The sequence below is a fragment of the Myxocyprinus asiaticus genome, chromosome 8 (genome assembly GCF_019703515.2).
Source record: "Myxocyprinus asiaticus isolate MX2 ecotype Aquarium Trade chromosome 8, UBuf_Myxa_2, whole genome shotgun sequence".
In the NCBI taxonomy this organism is placed as follows: Eukaryota; Metazoa; Chordata; class Actinopteri; order Cypriniformes; family Catostomidae; genus Myxocyprinus; species Myxocyprinus asiaticus.
In genome coordinates this window covers 28,238,250-28,258,855 of record NC_059351.1, presented here as the reverse complement: position 1 = coordinate 28,258,855, position 20,606 = coordinate 28,238,250, and the positions used below count along the sequence as shown (strand labels likewise).

The 20,606-nt window shown below is 40.2% G+C and overlaps 2 protein-coding genes across 2 annotated transcripts in view; both read right to left on the bottom strand.

Annotated features, from left to right (window-relative positions):
- Positions 1-20,606, bottom strand: part of LOC127444918 (uncharacterized) — a 239,234-nt gene that overhangs the window by 72,981 nt on the left and 145,647 nt on the right. The window lies entirely within an intron of this gene.
- The window catches only part of LOC127444745 (vacuolar protein sorting-associated protein 8 homolog), a 151,736-nt gene that overhangs the window by 31,775 nt on the left and 99,355 nt on the right, over positions 1-20,606 (bottom strand). Inside the window, exons 7-9 of the mRNA XM_051704307.1 lie at positions 13,261-13,405; positions 10,691-10,859; positions 960-1,012 (exon numbers count right to left, since the gene is read on the bottom strand). Coding sequence (XP_051560267.1) covers positions 10,804-10,859; positions 13,261-13,405 — 201 coding nt within the window. The 3' untranslated portion in view covers positions 960-1,012; positions 10,691-10,803. The remainder of the gene's footprint in view (positions 1-959; positions 1,013-10,690; positions 10,860-13,260; positions 13,406-20,606) is intronic.

The window sequence follows — 20,606 nt, the reverse complement described above, 5'->3', positions numbered from 1 at the left end:
GAAAATGTGAGTACGAGTAAAATCCAGCATTCAGATCTTTATCTGTGCATGTAAAAGTGCAGGTGGACTGCATTCAAAGAGAAGAAAAGAAGCCTTCAGCCTTCTTATTAGCACACATCAGTTAAAAAAGCTTTATGTGTTAATAAAAGGGAAATTCTCTACAGGTACAATTCTATGTGCTAGCAGTAAAATACAGGTTTCTAACACTTTCAAAGTCCAAAAAAAGTGCTGAATTTCATCAGTTACAGATAACAGGGTAATTTGTGATGCTAATGGCTGAAGGTTTATTAGTGGAGAGAGAGGATGAAGGGATGCTGGGAGGAGAGGAATAGGTCAAAAGGTTTGTCACTTCCTGTTTTGTTTTTAAACTCACTGTCACATCGCATGAAACAGAGGCTCTTGATCGATGAGCCATGCATGCTCAATGGAGAGAGAGAAAGAGAAAGAGAAAGAGATGTGGATAAGAGAAAGACAGACAGATAAACAGACAACTGGGCAGGGCTGTTTTATCACTCCATTCCTGCCAGTAAACAAATGCATGAAAGGAAGGAGCGAGTGTAACGCAATCATAAACAGGCTAATTTGCTTTGGACCAGCAGGAGAAAAGCCATTTGTGTTTCATGGATGAATGAATACACAAAAGAAAGTGTGGAAGAGAGCTGTGATTCCCTCTGAAGCACACAACAGAGCAACAGGGAAAATGCAACATGACATCAAAGCATTGTAAAGGCCCCATGCATATTAAAACTAATGTAAATTAAATTAAACAAATTCATTAGAAGTTAAATTTGTGGTTAAATGATTTTTCTTTGGGAGTTGACTAACAAAATCTAACAGGAAATTTATTTCACCACAAAGGTAACAAATCCCTTGACCTGACACAAACCCTTCTGGATTTGATCTAATCTTAATCTAATCAAATACAATCCAGTTGCTGAATAATCCCAATTCTCCTTTACCTTTCTTTCATGATCCTTTGCCACAATCCCACAATGAGCTGATGTCACTTGGTCTGAAACACAAACACAAAGTTACAGGTGAAACATGATTAACAGAATATAAAAAAAGGAATACACAGATACAGACAGGCTCAAATACTGATCTGCCATGGTTTGAACCATATAGAAACACCCCGATCATACACATAAGTAAACGTAGACGTCATAGATAAGCAACGTGAAACATTTTAAATGATTTGCAATATTAATTGTTTAACATCTTATAAATCCTGTGCTTATGTTTTTGCTTACAATTATTTCATTTATTGCTTTAATCGTCACACTTACAATAACAGTCTTTAGATTTTATATATAGATTCTATTATCAGGACTACACTGACTGGCAGAAAGTGCTTCAATATATTCTGATGGACATGGCCCTTGTCCATTTTTTACTTATTTATTTTTTCAGTTGTTCACAGAGCCTAGGGCTGTCACATCGACAGGTGTCATATTTCATGGCACCTACAGCTGCAATCAAAATTATTCAACACCCCCTGACCAGCAATACATTCTGGTGATGTGAATTAAAACACATCAACTAAAACCTCAGTAAACATTCAAAGTAAGTTTTTAATAAACATTTGAATGATTTTGAGAACAAAGAGTTCAGTTTACCCAAATTTTAAAATAAAAAATAACTAATTCTCTCCACAAATGTCATGTCAAAAATATTCATCCCCCAAAGTCAATCATTTGTGGAGCACCCTTTATCCTTAATAACAGCAAATCAATGTTTCAGGTAAGTGTTCTGAGGCTTCGGACACCTCTCTATTAGAATTTTTACACATTTCTCATGAGCAAAAACTTCCAGCTCATTGACATTCTTTGGTTTCTGTGCTGCCACTGCTTCCTTGAAATCACAACAAAGGTTTGCAATGGGATTTTAATGATGGACTGAAAGGGCCATTTAAGGACATTCCACGACCTATCCCTGAACCAGATTTTGTACAACTTGGATGTATCCTTGGTGTTATTGTCTTGCTGGAAAATCCAGTGATCACCGAGCTTCAATTTACACACTGAAGACATAACATTTTTCATGCCAAAATGGCCTGATACCTGAAAGAATCCATGGTGTCAGTCACAGTCAGGATAGCTGTTTCCTGCTGCCGCAAAACACCTCCATAACAGGACAGACCCACCTCCATGCTTGACTGTGGGGATGGTGTCGTTCTTGTCATCACCTTGTCATCTTATTCCAGACGTACTGCTGACCCATGGGTCTAAAACTCATTTTCAGTTAGTGTCATACGTCTATAAAACCTTCATCCAGGACTCCACAGGTCTTTCTTAATTACTTTTTGAATATTCAAGTCAACATTTCCCTTGGTGAAGTTTTGCTTTCTTCCACAACCCAAGAATGTTGCTGTTGTTCCATATTTAAAAAATGTATGAAAGGTGCTGCCAACTTTGTCTATTGGAAATTTAAGTGACTTTGAAATGTACTTTTAGCCATGACCTTTCTTGTGTAATGAAATAATCTCCTCTATTAGCTTTTGAAACATCTTATTTTTAATTGCATTTTTTTGCATAGAAATACATTTTTGCTTACAACACTAAACTTAAATTTTAAAACTTAAATAAGTGCCATTGCAGACTGATGACTTAATTTTGTTTTAAAACAATTACTTGTGTAACCTTACATATTTAAGAAACAGCTACATGCAATAGGGGTTGAATAATTATGTATTTTTTAAAAATCCTGCTATTTACAAATATTAGGTTATATATTCACACTATGACTTTGAATGTGTTACTCAACTGATACAGATGTAAAGTTTAAAAATTCTGGGTCATCAGAAAAGCTTACCTTTGTAAATCCTTACTGACTTTGGGGGGGTTGAATAATTTCGATTGCAAGTGTAATTTAGTGATATCTGGAAGGTAATATGAACATTTTCTGAGTGTTATTTTATATATATATATATACACACACACACACACACACACACACACACACACAATTGAAGTCAGAAGTTTACATACACCTTAGCCAAATACATTTAAACTCAGTTTTTCACAATTCCTGACATTTAATTGTAGAAAACTTTTCCTGTCTAAAGTCAGTTAGGATCACTATTTTAAGAATGTGAAATGTCAGAATAATAGTAGAGAGTATTATTTATTTAAGCTTTTATTTCTTTCATCACATTCCCAGTGGGTCAGAGGTTTACATACACTTTGTTAGTATGAGGTAGTATTGCCTTTAAATCGTTTAACTTGGGTCAAACGTTTTGGATAGCCTTCCAAAAGCTTCTCACAATAAGTTGCTGGAATTTTGGCCCATTCCTCCAGATAGAACTGGTGTAACTGAGTCAGGTTTATAGGCCTCCTTGCTAACACACGCTTTTTCAGTTCATCCCACAAATTTTCTATCGGACTGTGGTCAGGGCTTTGTGATGGCCACTCCAATACCTTGACTTTGTTGTCCTTAAGCCATTTTGCCACAACTTTGGAAGTATGCTTGGGGTCATTGTCCATTTGGAAGACCCATTTGCGACTGAGCTTTAACTTCCTGGCTGATGTCTTGAGATGTTGCTTCAATATACATATACACATAATTTTCCTTCCTCATGTTGCCGTCTATTTTGTGAAGTGCACCAGTCCTGCAGCAAAACACCCCCACAACATGATGCTGCCACCCCCAAGCTTCACAGTTGGGATGGTGTTCTTCAGCTTGCAAGCCTCACCCTTTTTCCTCCAAACATAAGAATGGTCATTATGGCCAAACAGTTGTTTCATCAGACCAGAGGACATTTCTTCAAAAAGTAAGATCTGTGTCCACATGTGCATTTGCAAAATGTCGTCTGGCTTTGTTATGGCGGTTTTGGAGCAGTGACTTCTTCCTTGCTGAGCAGCCTTTCAGGTTATGTCGATATAGGACTCGTTTTACTGTGGATATACACTGGCAGCCAAAAGTTTGGAATAATGTACAGATTTAGCTGTTTCGGAGGGAAATTGGTACTTTAATTCACCAAAGTGGCATTCAGCTGATCACAATCTATAGTCAGGACATTACTGATGTAAAAAAACAGCACCATCACTATTTGAATAAAGTCATTTTTGATCAAATCTAGACAGGCCCTATTTCCAGTAGCCATCACTCCAACACCTTATCCTTGAGTAATCATGTTAAATTGCTAATTTGGTACTAGAAAATCACTTTCCATCATATCAAACACAGATGAAAGCTATTTGTTTTTTTAAATGAAGCTTAACATAGTCTTTGTGTTTGTGAGTTGCCACAGTATGCAATAGACTGGCATGTCTTAAGGTCAATATTAGGTCAAAAATGGCAAAAAAGAAAAAGCTTTCTCTAGAAACTCCTCAGTCAATCATTGTTTTGAGGAATGAAGGCTATACAATGCTTGAAACTGCCCAAAAAACTGAAGATTTCATACAAAGGTGTACACTACAGACTTCAAAGACAAAGGACAACTGGCTCTAACAAGGATAGAAAGAGATGTGGAATGCCCAGATGTACAACTAAACAAGAGGATAAGTACATCAGAGTCTCTAGTTTGAGAAATAGACGCCTCACATGTCCTCAGCGGACAGCTTCATTGAATTCTACCTGCTCAACACCACTTTCATGTACAACAGTAAAGAGAAGACTCAGGGGTGCATGCCTTATGGGAAGAATTGCAAAGAAAAAGCTACTTTTGAAACAGAAAATCAAAATGAAAAGGTTAGAGTGGGCAAAGAAACACAGACATTGGACAACAGATAATTGGAAAAAGAGTGTTATGGATCTTTTATGGAACACCATTGAGCTTTTGTGGGAACAGCTAGACTGTAAGGTGCGTGAGAAGTGCCCGACAAGACAGCACATCTATGGCATGTGCTACAGAAAGTGTAGGGGTGAAATGTCACCTGAGTATCTAGACAAACTGACAGCTAGAATGCCAAGGATCTGCAAAGCTGTCATTGCTGCACTTCCCAGTAGTGTTGTGGAGTGTCAAGGTGGTCTTTTGCAAACATCAGGAGTGCAGCAATGTTTTTGTTGGAGCAGCAGCTTCCTTCGTGGTGTCCTGCCATGGACACCATGCCTGTTTAATGTTTTCTGTATAGTGAACTCATGAACAGAGATGTTAACCAGTTCCAATGATTCCTTCAAGTCTTTAGCTGTCACTCTAGTGTTCTTTTTTACCTCATTGAGCATTCTGCAGTGTGCCCTTTGAGTCATCTTGGCTGGACAGCCACTTCTAGGGAGAGTAGCCACAGTACTAAATCGTCTCCATTTATAGACAATTTGTCTACACTGTATTCCTGAACAGTATAATCTACGTGGGAATAAATGTGGGAATTATACTCCAAACTCTGAAAAAATTAATTGAACTGAAATACTTTGTGTATTTAATCATTTGAACACTTGATTTTAAACAATTTAAATAAGTGAAAAGGCTACTCAACAAAAAATAAATAAAAAATGACACTTTAAACGACATCATCTCATTTACATAATGTCATTTTTTAATCAACATGGCGGATGAACATCCGGCAGCGGAAACTCAATTCATTAGGCAAGTTTTAAAACATACATCGTAGAGAGAACCCGTGAACATTAAAACTACTGTATATGTTTATTTAATATTTTATTCATGTGACTGTAAGATAAAGGACATTATAAACCGAAGTCAAGTTTCAAATCACATGCTCAGATTAGAACTTGGAAGCCCGCCAGTTTCATACCATCAGTCAGAGATGGCAAGCGGGAGCCATTACTTCAACATGCTTCTCCAGATTTTCTCATCATTATTATTATGTCGGTTGCTGCTGAAATCTGTTAAGTAATTTTTTAACAACTTTTTTTGGCCCTAAGATCTTTGGAAATTTAGTAGTTTGAAGCAGAAGAACAGTGTATTCCTGCAGCTAAAGCTATTTTCCTGTTTGTTTTGACAATCGCTACTAAATAATTTATTATGAGCACAGTGTATAGTTTTATTTGTACCCCAGTGTGTAGAATGTGTGAACTGTAAATTTAGGCATAGAGTTGGAATATTTCAGGGTATTGCAGCCTTGTTGGTTATTGCAGTTAAACTTGAATTACAACTTTGACTATGAAACAAAGTGAAACTAGAAAATAAGAGTAATTTTATTCAATGTTGCATTTTATTATTATTATTTTTATTTTATTTTTTTTTGCCAATGTTTAGAATTAGATTAGCTCTAATTAGGTCAAATTTGTCTCCTGTTAAAAAACTTGAATCCATTTTATGTGTCCGTGCCTCACTTCAAATGCTATTTCCTTTCTTTATGCAGGAGTTTGTGAGCCAACTGCATACGTGAATGTAAGTGAAATTCCAATTTTCATTTTTTTCTTTCTCTCTCAAAGGTAGCAAAAATCCTATTGTGTTGAACATTTAAGAGCCATTTAATAGCTTATAACCTTGGTTTAGGTGAAATAACTGTTAAATCAGTAGCAGATTTTAAAGACATGTTCCCCCCTTCTGTCTACAGCATATAAAAGGCTTGCTTTAGGTGCCAAAGTGGATTCTACTTGTACAACATGGCTCATGCAGACTACATGTGCATTGTGTCACAAACAGATTATTTTAGACAATCCATCAAAAACAGTCTAAGACTTTTTGGGAAACTGTCCGACTCTTCCAATGGAGTGTCAGGTAGATTTTCTCAATTGCTGTCTCTTTTATGTTTCATTTTTGTTTTTAGCATTCTGCTACTCCTTACATTTTCTTGTTTGACTCTCATGTATTATGCATATTTGTATGTTCAGGCAAATATCAACCTAAAGGGCAAGTTCAACGCTGAGCTGGACAAACATACTCCATGACCGATGGCCATCCACAGACAGAAGACTGTCCACAATGGTAAGATGGCAGAAGCAATGAGAAGCATCTTTGGTGCTAATAATCTATGATATACATTTGATTTCTATTTATTTTTTTATTTGAAAATGTACATGAATCACTTCATAATAGATACTGATATCTGTCAAGTATTTAACAAAAAAAAAAAAAAAAATATATATATATATATATATACACACTATATTGCCAAAAGTATTCGCTCACCCATCCAAATAATTGAATTCAGGTGTTCCAATCACTTCCATGGCCATAGGTGTATAAAATGAAGCACCTAGGCATGCAGACGGCTTCTACAAACATTTGTGAAAGAATGGGCTGCTCTCAGGAGCTCAGTGAATTCCAGCGTGGTACTGTGATAGGATGCCACCTGTGCAACAAGTCCAGTCGTGAAATTTCCTCGATACTAAATATTCCACAGTCAACTGTCAGTGGTATTATAACAAAGTGGAAGCGATTGGTAATGACAGCAACTCAGCCACGAAGTGGTAGGCCACGTAAAATGACAGAGTGGGGTCAGCGGATGCTGAGGCGCATAGTGAACAGAGGTCGCCAACTTTCTGCAGAGTCAATCACTACAGACCTCCAAAGTTCATGTGGCCTTCAGATTAGCTCAAGAACAGTGCGTAGAGAGCTTCATGGAATGGGTTTCCATGGCCGAGCAGCTGCATCCAAGCCATACATCACCAAGTGCAATGCAAAGCGTCGGATGCAGTGGTGTAAAGCACGCCGCCACTGGACTCTAGAGCAGTGGAGACGCGTTCTCTGGAGTGACGAATCACGCTTCTCCATCTGGCAATCTGATGGACGAGTCTGGGTTTGGCGGTTGCCAGGAGAACGGTACTTGTCTGACTGCATTGTGCCAACTGTGAAGTTTGGTGAAGGGGGGATTATGGTGTGGGCTTGTTTTTCAGGAGCTGGGCTTGGCCCCTTAGTTCCAGTGAAAGGAACTCTGAATGCTTCAGCATACCAAGAGATTTTGGACAATTCCATGCTCCCAACTTTGTGGGAACAGTTTGGGGATGGCCCCTTCCTGTTCCAACATGACTGCGCACCAGTGCACAAAGCAAGGTCCATAAAGACATGGATGAGCGAGTTTGGTGTGGAAGAACTTGACTGGCCTGCACAGAGTCCTGACCTCAACCCGATAGAGCACCTTTGGGATGAATTAGAGCGAAGACTGCGAGCCAGGCCTTCTCGTCCAACATCAGTGTCTGACCTCACAAATGCGCTTCTGGAAGAATGGTCAAAAATTCCCATAAACACACTCCTAAACCTTGTGGAAAGCCTTCCCAGAACAGTTGAAGCTGTTATAGCTGCAAAGGGTGGGCCGACGTCATATTAAACCCTATGGATTAAGAATGGGATGTCACTTAAGTTCATATGTGTCTAAAGGCAGATGAGCGAATACTTTTGGCAATATAGTGTATCTATATATATATATATATAAAACAATTTTTTTATTTTTTTTTGTTTTTGATTTCACATGCCACCTGCCCCCTATCGCTGTTTCTGTCACACAACACTCTTCTCTTTATCCAGGAACAAGTTGATATCAACAACATACATGCAGCCACTTTTTGGGCCCTTCCAGTCTTCCTGTGTGAAGATGACTTTCAAGACCTGGAATGTTAGTTGTTATAAAGTTTGAGTGATTTCAGAGTGATTTCCCTTTGCCTTATGCTTTTCTTCTGATGTTTAGTTTGATTTATGTGATGCATGTCAACTATCTTAAAGAATTGACCCATACCTTCAACTTCATCAAAAAAGTCTTAATAGGCTTGGATGACTCAAAGCCACCAGCCCAGACTGCTGAGATTAAAAAAATTATGTATGATGAAATTTTTTTTAATTTTGTACTGTTCTCTGAGGTCCACTTATAATGTTATCAAGATTTTTACATAAAAAAACATCATAATTTAGAAGTAATAGGCTATTTTCTGTCCTGTTTTGACCCCCCTCATCATAACACACCGTTTGAATAGGCGTGGCAGATTGTAGACTCAGAAGTAAATGCCCACTGGTATGATTGGCTAACAGTTTTGCATATTTAAACATTTTCAACGCCGCCGTCAGTACACGTGTGGAATTGTTTTGAAAACTTCCGATGTTGAGAAATCGCAGCCGGTGAAATTCAGCCATACATGTTTGAGCCAGAGTCTGATCCTGAATCAGAAGACAACGAACCTGCACCTCAAATGGCAAGGGTACTACAGCCTGCGACAGCATGGTAAATAATCATCTTTATTTATATTTATACTTTATGTATTTGTGAGGTAGTTAGCTTATTACATTATATTAAAGTTTAGCCGAAGACGATACAGAAAGCTGTTTTTGTCGTTATGTTGTTAACATTTATGCATATTATACGTTTTAAATTTCATTTGCTGTTGCATATAAAGTTTAGATACAAGGCGTTAATACGGTTATAGCTGACAAAGGATAATTCGCACTGCTTCATGTAAACGAAGTATAAATGAATGTACCATCGTTGGTCAAGCTGTCATTCTTAAATTCATCGTCTATCATTTTCATTAAAGTAAAAAACTTGTTCCAAAGGACAGCTGTGTGCCCACCGATGTAAACTTCTGCATGTATATTTGACAGCCTACATCCTTCATAGATGGACGCTGCTGTGATTTAGGTTAAAAACGCATAAAAATACTCAGTACATATCAAACGAACTGTAATAACAGACAAAGCAATAGTGACCACGTAATAAAAACAGTTACTCACACTTGTGTGGTGCGACATTACTGTCGGATCCAATATAGTCGGCACAGCATCATCTTTTATTTTCAATCTTTCTGAAAATCCTGCGTCGAATTCTGCCTTGTTTGTAAACGAATCCACGGTAAAATGAAGTAAACAAAGGACCAAGTTCTTACTGACGTGGTCTGGAACTTCATTAAAAATAAAGTTCATCCACTCTTTCCTAATGTTGGGATCAGAAGGAAAGCAATGCAAAGACTGTGTTTTTCCACAACTTGGCAATGCACAGCCTCTTGTTGTCTTCGGAGCCATTTTTATCGTTTGGTTTCTGCGTAGACATGCATTTGCCTCACTCGTTATTTACCTACTACATGCATGAATCGGTGTAGCAAACTCAAAAGTAGCTCTTACCCACATCTCCAATCTCATTTCATTAATTGGATGCCAGGTTTGCCAACTCCTGAATCTAATTAGCTTTTGTTGACGTCATTAGCCCAGGGGTTCACATAACTTTTTCTAACCTACATTGTGAATGTTTGAATGATGTATTAAGTATGTAAAAGAGCAATACAATAATTTGTATGTTATTAGTTCAAACAAATTGTGTTTGTTCATTTTTGTAACTTAGATGAAGATCAAACCAGATTTTAAGACAATTTTATACATAAATGCAGGTACTGTAAAAGCATTGTTCATTGTTAGTTCAACTAATGATGTTAACTAATGTTAACAAATGAACCTTATTGTAAAGTGTACCACTCTAATTTACCTCAAAGTCTTCAAAGTGGAACCGTACAACATGAAGCAAGCTTACAAGATAGAAACCTTAAACAGAACACCTAAGCATGTATCTGTTCAGGACCATTTTGTTGTTGTGTTGCCATATATTAAATTCCTCTACCTGCTGTTCCAATTGAAATTTCAATACAATATACGGTGGGGTATGACAAATTCAATTCAAATTTCAACTCATGAATTAAAAGGGAGCCAATCCTTAAATTCTGAATTTTGAATAACCCTATTCAGATGGAAATGAAGGACAATGGAAGGAAAAACAGTTACTGTATACAAATCTGCATGTTGCAAACCATAATGAATGCATTATAAACTGTAGCTGAGCACAGTGAGTAAAATATTTGATTGACTGACCTGTGCCAGAGACATGGAGCGTGATCGTGAGCTCTCTATGCTGGATTTGTCCGCTGGCCATGAACCCTGACTGGATGTGCATTTGTAACAGCTCCATAAGTTAAGCCTCTCACTCAAAACTCCCACCTCTTTATGCTGTAGACACTGGCAGTGGTACAGGTGACCACAGCTACACGAGAAAAAGAGTTCAGAATTATGGTAGTTGTTACAACCACTTGTTAGCAAGCAACATGTGAGACAACTGAAGCCCCGTTCACACCACCAGTGACACGCAGCGACAAAGCCTATGTTCAGACTGTCGGTCCAAATAAAATTTTTGTTCATATCTGATTACAATCCAAACATGTTTAGCAAGTCTAAATGGCAAAAAAGCTATGTTCAGACTGTCAGTCCAAATTAAATTTTTTGTGTATCCGAACGGAATCCGATCTTCTTGATTGACTGTCCGTAACAGTGCAGATCTGATTTGTGTGTACTGTGGCTATCTCCATTTTCTGGCACATCTGCATTGGTTGCTATAGCAATGACTTTGTGTCAGTATGCAAAAAAAAAACAAAAAAAAAACAAACAAACAAATAAACAAAACAAAAAAAACAACATGGAGGGGAATGAAATAGAGATTTTAGCTTATAACATGGCAATGTGTAGCTGTGACGCTGGAACTATGCCTTTCGAGGCAGTGGCTGAGACGGAGGAAGCTGGCATGCGCCCGTTTATTGCATGCTGCCATCTCCGCCGGTATCATAGTTCAAAGTGGTGTGTGGTCCAGACAGACTAGCAGTGACTGGTGGACTTGTGTGGTAGCCACCTTTGTGTCAAACTTTAGAATGTGTGTGGGAAGATTCCATTCATAAAATTCTCAGCTGGACCTACACTATGCCACCACAAAACTTATTTCCACCACCACAGCCAGCATTTCCTGCAATAATGTGTGACATATAAAGTGCCTTTACATAAAGTGCCTTTACATAGCGTGAAAAGGTGACATACGGCAAAAAGCCATTTGAGGTCTGATCAGAGCAGTCAGACTGAAAAAGATTTACAGAAATGTGATTTTAATAGTATTTCAAACCACATATTGCTGCTTGTTGCATATTGTTGTTTGGAGCTTGAAACAAATTTGTAAAAATCATATTTCATAAGATTTTTTTGCCATTCAGACTTGCTAAATATGATCGAATTCCAATAGGATATGTCTGAACATAGCCAAATCACATGAAATAAGATTTTTACAAATACGTTAACTCGAAAATTACTTGACTTGATACACAGTGCGAACAGTCAGTCATGAAGATCGGATTCTGATCGGATACACAAAAAATTGGATTTGGACCTATTTAAAGAGTGCTATGCATTAAGCGCAGCGCTATACAAAATGTCATACATGCAAAGTCAGTGGGCATGGCCAATTCATTAACATACAATTCACCCACAATTTGCACGCATACACCCACAGATAGTGCAAACACTCCCACCCACACCCACTTGTTCTTTAAGCTGACACGAAAATTCAGCATAGAATTAGGGCTCTCACAAAAATTTTATAAGACATAGCACACGGTCGTTATGCTGCCACTAGCGTGCTCACGAAAATAGAGCCCACAATCTCATTCATTTTCTTTTTTTTTTTAATTATTGCTTTTTATACATTTACAAGACACATACAAACATATAAAAATCACAACAAATGGATCTAATTAACTTTCAATGAGAGAATTGCATCTTCCGACGACACAACAAAGTTAAGAAAAGTTCAACTTTATGGTGTGATATTTCATGGCACCTCTTTCAGTGATTTCTGACAGGTAATAGGAATGTTTTCTGCATGTCATATAATTAAAAATCACTTACAGCACCTTTAAATGCCACCCTTCCATTAGAAGATATCCACAGTTTTCCTGACTAACCACTGAGCGGCACCATGATGATTCTAATTGCCGTTTTCTGGTCCTGGTCCCCAAAAGAAGCAATGTAAAAACTACCAAAATGCCAATCTAAAATCTAAAATCTCACCTAGGGTGCCAACAGAGGCTGAGCCGGCCTTGATCCACTAAGAACATTTGCCGTTGCGAGTGAAATCACAGAAGATCGGAGAGCGAAAACAGGCATCTGTTATGAATCATGGAACGCTTGCACTTTCAGGAAAAAGGTGGATAGTGCCTGACAGTAAACGATAAATAGGACATTGCTAGAGAACAACAATAACTGTCAGCTATGGGTGTTGTGCAGTGATACAAATAGAAGCTTGGTGAACAGGTCATAGCTGTGCTTTATCATGAACAAAGCATGGCTATTGACCAATCAGCATCCAGGACCAGAACTATCCCTTTTTCTTTCTTTTTTTTAAATAGGCTATTTAAAAACTCCATTTTATTTTCTTGTCAAAGCCAAATATTACTCATATTTTGTGCTTGGAGAGCATTAATTTTGATCCCACACTGGCCAGAGTGTGCACTGTAACAGTTTTCTTTGTGGTATCAAATAAAAGTATTAGACTGACTTCCTGCAGAGTGCAGAGAATGTATATGTGTGTGTCTGTGTGTAACTGAAGATAATAATCTCCTCCTCACTCTCCTGTCGTCTCTTGTACTGCTGTAAGCAGATGTTGCAGTGATCCTGTCGTGGGTGGAGTCCTCTACTGACTGCCTTTCGCAGGTGTGACAGAGACCAGTGAAGATCAGAGTTCAACAGATTGGTGGTTGTCTCCAACAAGGTCTAACAGAAAGAAAGGAAAACCATTTGAAATATGTTTAAAAGTCAGAGCCATGGTGCAGCTATCAGCACACATGGTCCAGACACAATGAGCTGTTTTCTCATGCTGGTGACACAGGTTCAAGCCAGTGATATGTCCAAATCCAACTTACCCCTCTCGCTCCCCAATAACCTTCTGTCACAGTCTACTATTTATCAGTTTAACAAAAGAGGAGGGAACCAATTTCTTTGTACAGTTCTTTCTCCAGAGGCAACATAGTTTGTTTTTTTCCTCATAATAATTGAAATTATTGATATTGAAACCAATGCTGCATGCAAGAGCTGGCCAGTATGATGATATACTGTATATTTTGCAAAGTTAGAAATGTGTCAGCCAGTTGAGATTTTACTAGAACGTTAATATCATGGTAAACGTATCCATGTGGCTATCAGTAAGCAGAACTACTTTAGGTTATTTACATGTGTAAACAATGAATAAACATAGTGTAATGGAAAAATACTAAAAAACAGAAGATATGTCCCAAAAAATCAAGATGAGGCAGAACATCCTTTTTATTAAGGGGTGTTGGTAGGCCCAATGCGAATTGCAGTTTAGTTAACCAAGCAAAAAGTATATAAAATTCAACTAGTGTGCAGTCACAGGTGTGTGCACATCAGCTTCGAATGTTGCTCATCCAAGCAGAATTTAGAGTCGGGACTGTTTTATAATGTAAGTTTTTAAGCTGCTTTCTTTTTTTCTTTTCTTTTTTTGGTTTTAGTGTTACATAATGTGAAACTGTTTTTGCACTGATGCCAGGATTATCATTTAAGAGTCTGCATCAATAAAGTTCAAATAAAATGAGAAAAATAACCAAATGAGGGTAGGTACCTTTTATTTGTGAAGTATTTAATTCACTGGATTATCCAAAATAAGCATTGTGCCATGGTTACTTTTACAACCGTTACAATTCAATTCACAGTTAAAATGTAATTAACATTTCATTGTATTTACAGCAAAAATAACTATATTATGATATACTGTATACTGTTCTGTTCAGTTAAGTGATATATAATTGCTCATACTATAATACAAGATTGTGGTCATACCGTCCACCCCTGGTGCATGCTAACCAACCCAGAATCTGAATGAGATCAAATGTCATTTCAAATACCTATATATATTTTTTTTTTTTTTTTCAAGCACAACTCAAATACGTATATTTTAAAATGTATGAAATAGGTTAACAATTGAGCTTGTGCTCACAGTAAAATTGGTTTAGTTTATTTCTGTGAGTGGAAGAATTTCCTTTAATTTACATTGTCTCTACACCAGAGGCGATGTGATTTAGCAAGGTCATATAAAAAAGCTGAAAATGGGGGGAGAAAGAGTGAGAGGTGTTAGTGCAGCATTTTGCTGAGGGTATTGTGCACACACACACAAACACAAATAAAATACACACATACACACATGCGTGAAAACACACACATAGGGATGTACTGTACATATTGCCCCCACAGACATAGCTCAGAACTGGAGAGAAAGAGTGAGAAGTTAAGATATATTTTAACAATTCTGTAAAAATACTGTACATGTCAAATCATTTCACTTGCAAAGGGGGCAATTCACACAATGTGTGTATGTGTGTCAGATGTATGCTAGGACAAGTTTACCTTTCATGGGGATTTTTCAATTTTGTGGCTGTATGTTTTAACCCTCTGGGGTCTGAGGGTGTTTTGGGCCCTGGAAAAGTTTTGACATGCCTTGACATTTGTGCTTTTTTCAGTTGCTTAAAAACATATTAATGGCTAAAGTCTGATAACACTGTATTCAGCACAAACTGGGCTACAATAATATGTATGTACACGTTTGTATTTTTGAGAAAATAACGTTTTTTGCATGGTTTTTGAAAAAACACAAATTTTAAGTCACTGAAATAAGGCCATATAACACATACTAAACATTTGTTCACAAGACTTTTGAGAACTGGATCTTGTAGCCTAGAGTTTTTGCTACATAAATGATGTGAAAACTATCCTGATCATTCATACAAAACAATATAGTCATTTAACGTTTGTAAGACACTTTTAGTGTTAGAAAGGCCATATGTGAGGAGGCGTGGATGATCATGAATATTGATGTGATTCACACCTGAGGAGACAAAGACCCCTCCTCTGAGAGAGAATGAATGTGAGGAGACTTAATGATTGAATGTTTTGTTTGTAGCTTATCCACAAAATCAAGTTTAAGTTAAAAGAAGTAATCTGATTACACATTTTCTTTACATAAAGACTTTACTTTAGACCTACACTACCATTTAAAAGTTTTCAGATCTGTAAGATTTTTTAATGTCTATTCTGCTCACCAAGGCTGCATTTATTTGATCCAAAATACAGCAAAAACAGTGATATTGTGAAATATTTTTACAATTTAAAATAACTTTTCTATTTGAATATATTGTAAAATGCAATTTATTCCTGTGATCAAAGCTGAATTTTCAGCATCATTACTGCAGTCTTCAGTGTCACATGATCCTTCAGAAATCATTCTAATATGCTGATTTTCTAATATGGGCATATTTACAGCACATTTGACACATTTACACCCAAACAGATATTTGCAAGCACAAGCTTCATTGATGATAATGAGGCAGCATAAACACTAGCTAAAATATAATCTAAACATGCATATTATTTTTATATCATATATCATATTTATACATACAGGATACAATTAAATACCTACTTTAGCCAAAACAACATTTCAAATTTCAATACTCTGAATCCTGGCTGGCAAGTCTGGAAATAGTCCAACTAGTAAAATATGTCCATGTTTATATAAAATAGCATGTCAACTAATATGTAAGTAAAACTAAATGACTTACACATCCAAAATTGTATCCTCGGCAGGATCAAGTCACTCTTCAAAATGCAAACGTTCCTCGTCGGATTCCCACTCTTCTTCTGAGGAAAATGTGAACTCTTCATCACCTGTGTAGCGGGCCATCTTCCAAATGTGCAGAAAACCACTTGCATTGATCGCCTCAGCACATTACCGTATGAATAGCATGCTCTGCTGATGGGTGTGATCACATTAGGAATAATTAGCTGAGCCAGGAGAAACTGTACATCACTTTGTTTCATGCAGATTACATTGCAGGAGAATATTTGTTTTAAATTTGAATTGTTTTATTTAAAAGTAGACATTTTAAGCTTTCTTTAGACATATGTTTCATGTTTGTCTGATAAGTATTCGCGGAGTTTCAGTTCATTTTTGTGACATGTTTCAGAAAGATGCTCACGGAGACAGAGACGGCTGAAAGCGCACCCTATTTATTGTCTTTATTTTACAAAAGCACAAGGTTTTGTTGTTATTGTGAGTGTACACAAATAAAAGTAGACCCTTTATAGTCTCTAATGTTGTCTTACACTTATCTGTATGCCCAAAAATGATGGAGTATTTTAAGTTGTTTCCGCTGTTATGAGGAAGAAATCCGGCAGGACACGCTGGCGCGTCCGTCGACCCCAGAGGTTTAAAGTGCAGTGATGGCAAGTGGAGTGTGTCTGAGGCAACTGTGTGTGTGCAAGTGTGTGTGAGAGAAGAGAGGGATCAGGTGCCATGCTTGCCCCTTCCCCTCTATTTCCTGAGTGACAAGCTGCAAATTCCCATTGGTCATGGGGAGGTAGAGAGCAAACACACACACTCTTACACTCAGACAGCCAGACAGATGTACAAGCAGACAGATAGAAAGAAAGAGACCCATGAACTGCTTTCTTTGTTGCAGTCCAAAAAAATCACATCACTTTTAATGTCCCTGTAATGATTTGAAGGAAGTCACAAGAGCAGGATCTAGGTGCGGCTAAAGAAGTTTAATAAAGAAATAAAGTACAAAAATAACATGGAAAACTCTGAATCAAAGCTGAACTAAGAACTAGGAAATAAAACAAACAAAACATCCACGATGGGAACTGGTACATATGAACAGGAGATAAAAACACAACAACTCACAAAGACTGGGTAGAAATCAAGGCATTATATACACAGGGGTAAATGAGGAAATGAAACATAGGTGAGAACAATATGGAACAGCTGGCAGTGATGAGGGCAGGGAATTATGGGAAGTGTAGTCCAGGGGAAACAGATGACAGAGGCAAAACACAAGGCAAAGCAACAGTGAATCATGACATAACCCCCCCCCCCCCATCCCCCCACAATGGGCGGCTCCTGACACCCAAGGGAGGCTGGTAAGGGAGGCAGGGCCAAGATGGAGCTGGAGACCAAAGAGGCCAGAGCAGATTAGGTGGAAGGCAGGGAGACCAAGGAGACCAGAGCAGCTCAGGCGGACGGCCGAGAGACTAAGGAGACCAGAGCAGATCAGGTGGATGGCCAGGAGATCCAGAAGATCCAGGAGACCAGAGCAGCTCAGGCGGACAGCTGAGAGACCAAGGAAACCAAAGCAGATCAGGTGGATGACCAGGGGACCCAGGAGACCAGATCAGATCAGGCGGACAGCCATGAGACCAAGGAGACCAGGGCAGATCAGGCGGACAGCCAGGAGACCCAGAAGACCAGAGCAGATCAGGCGGATGGCCAGGAGACCCAGGAGACCAGAGCAGATCAGGTGGATGGCCAGGAGACCAGAGCAGATCAGGTGGATGGCCAGGAGACCCAGGAGACCAGAGCAGATCAGGCGGATGGCCAGGGGATCCAGGAGACCAGAGCAGATCAGGTGGATGGCCAAGAGACCCAGGAGACCAGAGCAGATCAGGCGGATGGCCAGGAGACCCAGGAGACCAGAGCAGATCAGGTGGATGGCCAGGAGACCAGAGCAGATCAGGTGGATGGCCAGGAGACCCAGGAGACCAGAGCAGATCAGGCGGATGGCCAGGGGATCCAGGAGACCAGAGCAGATCAGGTGGATGGCCAAGAGACCCAGGAGACCAGAGCAGATCAGGCGGACAGCCATGAGACCAAGGAGACCAGGGCAGATCATGCGGATGGCCATGAGACCAAGGGGACCAGAGCAGATCAGGCGGACGGCCAGGAGACCCAGAAGACCAGAGCAGATCAGGCAGATGGCCATGAGACCAAGGAGACCAGAGTAGATCAGGCGGACAGCCAGGAGACCCAGGAGACCAGAGCAGATCAGGTGGATGGCCAGGAGACCCAGGAGACCAGAGCAGATCAGGTGGATGGCCAAGAGACCCAGAAGACCAGAGCAGATCAGGCGGATGGCCAGGGGACCCAGGAGACCAGAGCAGATCAGGCGGACAGCCAGGAAACCAGAGAAGATCAGGCAGACAGCCAGGAGACCAGAGCAGATCAGGTGGATGGCCAGGAGGGCCAGGAGACCACCTCAGGGTCGGGACTGGATCAGGAGGCCTGGTTGGCAGCCACAGGGCTAAAACAAGGTCAGGAGGTCTGGGTGGCGACCACAGGGTTGAGATAGGGTCAGGAGACCTGGAAGGCAGCCACAGACTAGAGACTGGAGCCGTGGAAGACTCTGAGGGCGGAGCCGTAGGGGGCTCAAGGGGCGAAGCCATGGCAGAAGGAGCTGTGGGAGGCTCGTGGGGTGAAGCTGTGGCAGGCAGAGCCATGGGAGGCTCGAGGGGTGAAGCCATGGAAGGTGGAGCCATGGGAGGCTCGAGGGGCAGAGCCGTGGGAGGCTCGAGGGGTGAAGCCATATAAAGCAGAGTCTCGGGAACGACCTCTGAGGTCATGAACATGGGCAGAGACTTGGGAACGACCTCTGTGGTCGTGAAAACTGGCAGAGACTCGGGGACGACCTCTGTGGTCGTGAACACTGGCAGAGACTCGGGGACGACCTCTGTGGTCGTGGGCATGGGCAGAGACTCGGGAACGACCTCTGTGGTCATAAACATGGGCAGAGACTTGGAAACGACCTCCGTGGTCGTGAACATGGGAAGAGACTTGGAAACGACCTCCGTGGTCGCGAACATGGACAGAGACTTGAAAATAGAAGCCTTTCTTCCCCTCCTCCTCCTCTGGATGGCCGAAGTTGGCAACGCTGGCTCTGGGACAGACGAGGCTGGCAATGTTGTCTCTGGGATGGGTGAGGCTTCCAGTTCGTTGCCCGTGGCAGGCGTGGGCATTGACTCGTTTGCTCATTGGCCGTCGCAAGTGTGGGCATTGGTTCATTGGCCATGGCAGCCATGGGCATTGGCTCATTGGCCGTGGCAGGCGTGGGCTCATTGGCCGTGGCAGGCATGGGCTCATTGACCGTGGCAGGCGTGGGCTCGTTGGCATGGCAGGCATGGGTGCTGGCTCGTTGGCCGTGGCAGGCGTGGGCACTGACAATTTGTGAGGAAGGGTCTTCATGGCCTTATGCACCGACATCAGTGGCGAATCATTCAACTTGGAGACAGGGGCCGTGGAAGGCTTCGAGACAGGGGCCGCGGGAGGCTTTGAGCAAGGAGTCGCGGAAGGCTTGGCTGTGACATGGCGTGGAGCAGACTCAGACTTGACTGTTATATGGCATGGAGCAGACTCAGACTTGACTGTGACATGGCGTGAAGCAGACTCAGACGTGGCTGTGACATGGCGTGTAGCAGACTCAGACATGGAAGGCTCGGAAGCCGGGATCGGGATTGAGAGAGGAGGATCCTCTGAAGTGCGAGTTTCTAATATTAGCTTCACGTATTCCTCCCACGTGTAATTTCCGGTCTCCGGTAATTCCCTCCACTGGCGAGCTGTGAGTACGATCTATGGATTTCAGGTTGGAATCATCAAAATGGGCAAAAATGGCACTAAATTGACAAAAATGCCTCCGAAATTAAAAATTTGCCCCCGCAGCAAATTCCTGTTTTTCATTTATAACATCTGATAAAAAATACATATGTACATTGCGATCTTCACTTAACTTTTCACTGAACATTATTTGTAGTGCTTCGTCTGTTATGCAGATGTTGCCAAGTCAGTGGCAGATCCTTGTACCACTGACCCGCATAGTGGTCTAGTTCCACTCAGATTTCTTCGTAAATTCCATGAACATTTGCTCCTCTCATTCAAAATAAACTGTCCTAGTGAGAAACACCAAAGTCAGTTCATTCGGAGGCCATCTTTGGAATGATCTTGAGCAAGCTGGGCAGCTATTTTTCCATGTAAACAAGCGGTATTCAAGTGCAGCTCCTATCTACTTGAATGGGGAAAGACCAAAATTTCCAAAATGGTTGGTTAAGATTATGATCAAAGAAAATATTTCAAATC